Source organism: Chamaea fasciata, unplaced genomic scaffold (genome assembly GCF_029207755.1).
Source record: "Chamaea fasciata isolate MVZ Bird 193981 ecotype frontalis unplaced genomic scaffold, bChaFas1.0.hap1 SCAF_22, whole genome shotgun sequence".
In the NCBI taxonomy this organism is placed as follows: domain Eukaryota; kingdom Metazoa; phylum Chordata; class Aves; order Passeriformes; family Sylviidae; genus Chamaea; species Chamaea fasciata.
Window position 1 is genome coordinate 2,938,093 of NW_027094107.1, and position 7,471 is coordinate 2,945,563.

The following is a 7,471-nucleotide window of genomic DNA, read 5'->3' on the forward strand; positions in this document are numbered from 1 at the left end:
TTCTGGATGGTTCGTTCCCTGCACAAACCACGACCAGCAAGAGAAAAGGATCTTCCTTCTTGTCTGCTCCCATCTCATCCCTCTTGAATACTAATTCCCACAGCAGATTCCACAATTTTATCATGATCATATTGGAAAGGAGCTCTTTGGATCAGCAGTCCCAGTGTTTCATGTGGAGAAATGCTGAGTTTTCCATCTCACCGCTCAGGGAGGGTGCAGGGGAAGGAACCTTCCAGGGAGTGGCTGCTCAGGAGCACGGATTTCATCCCAGCTGGAAAGATGAGTTAAGAGCCGAGTCTCAATGAGCTTCCCCTCCTCTCACAGGAGGGAAACAGGAGTTTCCCAAAGGGAGTCACAGTGTACGTGCCCAAGTCACCAGCCAGAGAAGCCCATGGGCCACCTGGTGAGCCAGCTCGGAATAGGTGCCTGGGACAGTCTGGGAAAGCCAGGAGAGGTGGTGTGGGACAGCCCTGGGATGGGCAGGGATCGCTCTCAGGGTATAGGACTGATGTAGGGTTCCTCACCTACCAATTGTCTTCCCTTCAGAAAAGACATCCAGGTCTCAAGGGTCCTCAATCCATCCTCTGTACACAGAGAAGTGGCAAACAGTGCCCATGGGCTGGAGAAACAGAAAGGAAAACAATCCCTCTCTGCCAGGGAGTTCTGCAGGCAGGGCTGTTTGCAGCAAGGATGGATTTTTCCTGTGGCCAGTGGGACTGCCTGACCCTGACCCCAAATGTGCCCAGAGGAGTGCTAAGAAAAGCACAGGCTCTGCAGCTGGCCTTCCTCCTCTTCCCAGACTCGGTGGTCAGGAGTTCTGCACAGAAAAAACCTGGAATCCAGCTGTAAGAAATGCATTGGCACCGTTCCTTCTGCAGAACTGGATGATACCCCAGGATTCTCAGAGATTTCCATGGGATTTTTTTTATACTTGTGGTGGCCTTTCAGCTCCTCAGCCAGCATCAACCAGGAGTTGAAGTTTACTCTGTGCACTGACCCATACACACCTCCTGCCTCGGGGGTTCCTTTGGAATTATCTACTGGAAGGGGTGGGAACTTCTCTGCCCTTGGGAATCAACGGGAAAGCACCAATGAAGAAAGGAATCGCAGTTTCACCAGGACAGGCCCCTCACCAAGCCCCCACGCTGTCCCCTCACAGGCTGCAGGCCAGCTGGGAGCTGTCTGACAGGTTCTCCAGGTTGTCCACCAGAGTGATGATGGCTTCTATTTTTTCTTCTGGAAGCACATGGGAGGCGTTGGACCGAAACTTCTTCAGGAGCGACTCTTTGCTCAGAGGCTTCCTCCAGTGCCCGTAGAATGTGTCACATTTACCCGTCAGGACGTCCCCAGTGTGCAGGAGCAGGGCCACCTCTCCGTACATCTTGTCAAAGTTGGCCACGTTGTCCTCAGGGTGCTCCACCACCACCTTGTCCAGCAGCTCCCTGAGCTCCTGCCGCTGGATGCTGCTCTCGGAGAAGGAGCCCAGCCCCACCTCGCCGTCCAGCAGGGCAGCACAGGCATTGAACTGGAAGGAGTGCCTTGCCTGGTGCTCCGAGCTGGGGAAAGGCCGGTTGATGTACTTGGACACCGGGATCTTCAGCAGAATGCTGCGGATCAGAGACGGGGAGAAGGACCCCGCGTAGTTGATGAACAGGTTCCGGACGGACAGGGCAGCATCCACCACCCAGTGCATGCCCAGGTGGGCTGGGAACCTCTTGAAGGCAATGTCCTGTTTCTCCAGGAGGAACTCGTGGTGCTGGCCGGGCGCCGGCAGCGGTTTGGGCTGGTAGATGCTGTAGAAGGCGCTGAAGCCCGAGCAGCCGGGGATGTCATCCAGGATCAGGGGGTTGGCCTCCATCCCTCGGGCCGCCAGCAGAGCGGCCTCCAGGCCCAGGCGGGTGGCGTTGCCCACGTGCAGGGGCTTGGCCTGGGTGGCAGCGTTGGCCATGGGCGCCCCGGCCAGGGAGGCGGCGATGCCCAGGGCGTGGCAGCACTGGGCCGAGCTCAGGGACAGCAGCTTGGCCGTGGCCGCGGCGCTGCCCAGGGTGCCCACCACTGAGGGAGGGTGGAACCTGCAAGGGGGACGGCAGGGATGAGCAGCCCTGGCTGCCTGGTGCAGGGAACACCAAAGCACCCCTTCCCACGGAGAAATTAATGGAAAATGAGGGGCCCTGTCAGCCAGTGGAACTCCCTCATGGCTCTGGTGCAGGTGGGACTCACCTGACTCAAAATTTAACCATGAATTTTAGCTAATAAATTAACTTTAAAATCAGAGTTTTACTAGAGCTTAGTTTAACTCTAAATTTAGAGTTGATTAACATAAGTTTAGCCTAAAAACTGAGTTTCTCCTTGAAACCTCCTCAGAAACGCCAGGGTGAGCTCAGCGTCTCCAAAAAGCAATTTGAACTTCCTCCAGGAGGTTCCATGGCTTGTGTGCACACAGCCAAACTTTCTATCTCTCAGACAAATCGTTCAGCCTCAGACACACCCAAGGGAACAGTTCCTGGTTGATCCCATCGCTTGGATCACACCAGGGCCCGGCTGGTGGTAGCAGTGGGCCCCGGGGCCGTGCCCACCACCAAATTCTGCTTGGTTATGGGATCCTGCCCTGGCTGGGTCAGGCCATGGCACTGCAGACTCCCTGGAATCCTCCTGAGGGTTATTTTGAGGTCAAATCCCTGGAAATCACCAAATAAATGCACACTGCAATCACCTCTGGCATTTGGCTCTCAGGAAGGCTTTACCCTGGGGTAAAGCTAAATTAAACAGGACTTAAACTCGGCTTATCCTAAACTAACATTTTAAAACCCAGACTCACCAACCCTCCTCATCCTCGGCGAAGAACAGGAGCTTTACCTTTTGGGAATGTCGTGAGCCTCAGTGGAGAAGTGCATGAGCCTCCCTTGCACTTCCAGGCCCACGTTGAAGGCCAGCAGGAAATCCAGGCCGTTGGGTTTAGTGTTCGGAGGGAGCATCTGGGAAGCTGCCAGGAGAGCCGGCAGGACGGCCCCCGAGGGGTGAGTGGCAGGGTGCCAGGTGTCGTCAAAATCCATGGAATGAGTCTGCCAGGGAAACAGAGATGAGGATGTGCTGACTGGACGCTGAGGGAATGAGGGCTCCCTGCTGATATTCCTGAGGAAATTCTGCCAGAGCCTCCACTCAGTGTCCCCACAGGACACTGCTCGGCTCCTCTAAAAGCCAGGAGATTCCCGGCTTTTGTCCCCCGGCAATGAGCACTCTGTTTCCTGGAATGCTGATCGCTGGCACCACAGGGCACAGATTCCCCTGGGAGAGCAGAGCCAGGAACACAGATCCCCCTGGAAAAAAAACGGAGAACAGATTTCCCTGGGAAAAAAAAAAGGGAGAACAGATTCCCCTGGAAGAGCCGGGGGCACAGATTCCCCTGGGAAAGCCGGGGGCACAGATCCCTCTTGGAAAAGCCGGGGGCACAGATTCCCCTGGAAGAGCCGGGAGCACAGATTCCCCTGGGAAAGCCGGGGGCACCAATCCCTCTTGGAAAAGCCGGGGGCACAGATCCCCCGGGAAGATCCATCCTTACCGCCACGCCGTTGGTGAAGGCAGCCAGCGTCGGGGAGAGCTTCACCCCGGGCTTCCCATAGACAGAGCTCACAGCCACGGAGGAGTACAGCTCCTGGGGAGCGGAGGGAATGTCAGGGCAGCCCTGCAGGGAGCGGGGATGGTGCCAGCCACCCGCAGCCCCCGCAGCCGCCGGCGTCAGCCCCGGTGGTGGCGGTGGCGGTGGCGGTGGCGGTGGCGGTGGCGGTGGCGGTGGCGGTGGCGGTGGCGGTGGCGGTGGCGGGGCTGTCCCTACCCGGCAGTAGCGCAGGGCGATGTCGAAGACCCGCGTGGTGCTGCCCACCAGCCCCACGCCGAGGCTGTCCAGGATCATCCTCTTGCTCCGCTGCCGCACGGTCTGGGACAGGTGCTCGGGCCGAGCCGCGGAGATGAACGAGGCGAAGCTGCCGGTGACGGTGTCCTCGGGAGCGCTCCGGGCCACCACTGCAGCGCCGCGACACAGGGAAGGGACAGGGACAGCGCTGAGCCCGGCGCTGCGGCCCCGGCTCCGCGCCCCGCTGGCACCAGGCTCGGGGGGCCGCACCTGCCCCAGCCAGGTGGGTCAGTGTGGGGAGCCTCGCGAGGGCAGCGAGCTGGAATTCACCATCCCCGGCGCTCCCTTCCCACTTGGGATGCTCTCTGATTCCGTCCGTGCTCAATATAAAATTTCATATCCCACAGGTGCCCTGGGCTCCTCCTGGGGTGGCTTCCAGAAGGTTCAGGTGAAGAAACTTCAGAGCTCAGCCCCATCCCCTCACCTTGGGGTTCCAAAAACCATTTTTTGGGAGGTAACCACACAAATGATGTCCGTTTATCCAGAGGAAAGGCAGAGCAAGAATGGACCACAGAAATCCAAAACTTGCACAATTTTTTGGAAGGCAGGACTAGACCCAAAGCCTGGATTTATCCAGATGTTTCGTCCTATAAGGCACTGAAGTGTCTTGACTCAGCCACCGAAGCTTTTAAGCCCTATGTCCTCCAAAGGATGCTAATGGTTAAAAGTAAGTTAAAATTCTACGCAAAATACCCCATTTGTGTCTATTGTATGTTTTAATTTCAGTGACATACTGTCTTGTTTAGATTAGCTATAAATAATTAATATATATAGATAATGATTTATATATTAATTTTATATGTGACGATTTAAATAATTAATATAGTATTTTATACTCTATAAAATTATTCATAATTCTAGAATTAGAATACAGACTATAATGAATATAATTATATTTATAATTCACAGAATTAAAATTGTTATGGCCTGTACAATTGATACTGTTAATTTGAGAGCACACAGGAGAGCAGGAAAAATAAAATTCCGTGTAGCCAACATTTGCAGGGTGGCAAATCCATACATTTACTTGTGGATGGATGTGGGGGGTGCACACACAGATGGAGATAAAAGAGGAATTAATGTCCAAATTAAATTAATCACAGGTGAAAAGAATAAAAATACTTTGCTCCAAGAGGAAAGCTCATCCAGATCGGCAGGTACACAAGAGGCTTTGGTTTTGGAACAACAAACACGGCAATTAATGAAATGCCCATTCCCTAATTTCCCTAATTTTGAATTCATCCCGAAATGTCACGTCAGTGACTCACGGAGCGCTGGCTCGTGTTCGGGCTCACCTCGAGCCCAGTCTGAGCCTCCTGTAAACACAGCTGGGAATGCCATCACCGCCTGACTCACCGGGACAACATTCCCCCTGCCGGGGAGCGCATTCCCATAGGAATCCCGGCACTCAGCACCCCGGGAGCCGCTGCCGACCCCAGCCCGGGTCCCCCCGGAGCACCCCCGGGTCCCCCCGCCGCCCTCCCGGAGCGGCAGCGGTGATGTCAGGGCTTGGAGAGGCTGCAGGAAAATCTGCTCCAATCACCCAGCACCCAGAAAAGCTGGATTGGTTCCTTCTCGGCATCAAATGCTCTTTGTCACCTCAGCAGGCAGCAAAGTTTTTTAACCCTTCAGCTAATAGCTTTCCATGACTCCGGGGTTTCCCTCCTGGTACGGCAGGACTTCATTAAAAAAAAAAATTAAATTTGATGCAAGACCAAATAAATCCCTGTGGATTATTATTTTTCTTGTCCTCAGGTCTCATTAGGCAACATTCCATTCCAGCATACAATACATTTATTGTGTCGATAACTCATTTTTAAATAAATTGAGATGATAGACTAAGAATATATTTTAAAATGAGTTAATAAATCTATTATAAACTTACAATAAACCAAAAGCCCTTTTTAAAAGAAGTTAATAAACTTATAAGAAACTTAAACTAAACTAAGAAAACTTTTAGAAATAAGTTAATAAGCACAATAGACCAAGAAGATATTTTAAGATCAGTTAATAGACAAACTTGGACCAAGTTAAAAGACAAAATAGACAAAGTGTCTACACGGCCAAGTTGAGGTTAATTCAATCCAAAGCTGGGCAGTGCTGGAGCCACAGGAAGAGATCCATGAATCTCTCCAGGCAGTGCCCAGAGCAGGATCAGGTGTAATTAGGAAGCAGTGACAAGTGGAGGAGTTAAGGATCTGAGCCGCCCTTTCAACATCCTCCATTTGTGGTCAAAGAATTTGGAAAGTCTGGTTCTAAACCGGCTAAAGTTCTGGTTTAGCACAGGACTAACAATCCACATTTTTACTCTTTGCTGCTTTTCTCCTGGTTCTTGGTCCCCGAGGGCATGAAGCACCACAGCACCCCCAAACATTTGGAAGTTTTGCCTTCCAAGAGCTTGAGGATTCCTCTCGGTGTGCTCAGCCCCGTGCCTCCTTTTCCAGCAATGCCGTGATTATTTAGGGATGCCCGCTAGGAAAGGATGGGGAATGCTGAGAGATACAAACCGTGGGCAGCAGTTTTGTGGACTTGCCGAGAGCTTGCCAAGAACTTCTGGGATTTCTAGAGGAGAGACACAGAGAGGGAATCTGTCACTGGAGCTGCTGGAAGGTTTCTCGGAGCACTTTTCCTGGTTGTGCCTCTCATCGTGAGACACTCACAGATCAAACGAACACATAAAAGTAACGACATATTTAAAGGAGGGGAAAAAATATTTTCCAAAGCTGCATCCAGCAGGGATGCCAAGAACTTCCAGGGAAATAAAGCCACAGAGCTGAAGGGGCAGCAGAGCCTTTGCAGCCCTGCCACGAGATCCTGCAGCGAGTGGGACCAGCTCGGAGCGGGCACGAGGAACAAAACCCACGGAGCACATCCCAAAAACAACAACAACAACCCGCACATGGCAGGGTTCAGAGAACGTCTGGGACACATGGAAGGAGCAGGATGGCAGGAAAAGGTCAGTAGCTGAATTAAATGACTGTGAAAACCGTTGGAAATTATAAACTTTGGGGCAGGTTCCCGTTTAATGCCACGCTCAGCTGGACGGGCAAAGGAGCCGCCCGGAAAGAGACATTTCCTCCTGAAAGTGCAAAAGGCGAGCTCAGGGATGGGGAGGGTTTGCATGGAAGATTTTTACCTGGAAGGTGGAGTAGACCATGCTGGTGGCTCCTTTTCCCAGTGCCTCTCCCAGCTCAGTGTGCTCGCCGTGAGGGATGGCAGAGGTGTGTGGCTGGAAGGTGCTGGTGGCAGGGTTTATATCTGCATCCAAAAGGCAATTTGCTTTCTGTTTTGTGCAACTGAATTTCCAGGGGGATGACATCAGCCCCTGGAGACCCAGAGGGTGGGGGAAATCCATGAGGAGGGGTGGTTTGTCCCTGCTGGACAGAAGGGAACCCCCCCCCCCCCCACCCCCCCACCCCTCGTTTCAGGAAATAAATAAAGATTTCAGACAATAACTGACAAGGTTCAAGGAAACTCCTGTCTTCAAAATGCCACAAGTGCCAATGGGTGAAGCAACCGGCTCCAGGCTCCTCCTCCCGAGGAGGACTATAAACGTGGGAT

At 52.9% G+C, this 7,471-nt stretch overlaps 1 protein-coding gene across 1 annotated transcript; it reads right to left on the bottom strand.

Moving 5' to 3' along the window:
- Nucleotides 1–1,153: 1,153 nt before the first annotated feature.
- On the bottom strand, nt 1,154–7,067 carry LOC136300335 (cis-aconitate decarboxylase-like). The gene is made up of 6 exons (XM_066202660.1): nt 7,047–7,067; nt 6,418–6,472; nt 3,833–4,020; nt 3,560–3,652; nt 2,857–3,062; nt 1,154–2,072 (listed from the first exon to the last, which is right to left on the bottom strand). Exons 1-6 carry the CDS (start codon nt 7,065–7,067, stop codon nt 1,154–1,156), a joined length of 1,482 nt encoding a protein of 493 aa, XP_066058757.1.
- Between the last annotated feature and the right edge of the window lie 404 nt (nt 7,068–7,471).

What these genes read in the sequence shown, in the direction of transcription:
- LOC136300335 (XM_066202660.1), bottom strand. Translation starts at nt 7,067, where the DNA reads ATGGTCTACTCCACCTTCCAG. An exon ending in CCACAAAACTGCTGCCCACG is followed by an intron (nt 4,021 to 6,417) that starts GTTTGTATCTCT and finishes GCGGCGCTGCAG; the next exon opens with TGGTGGCCCGGAGCGCTCCC. An exon ending in GCTCACGACATTCCCAAAAG is followed by an intron (nt 2,073 to 2,856) that starts GTAAAGCTCCTG and finishes TCCCCCTTGCAG; the next exon opens with GTTCCACCCTCCCTCAGTGG.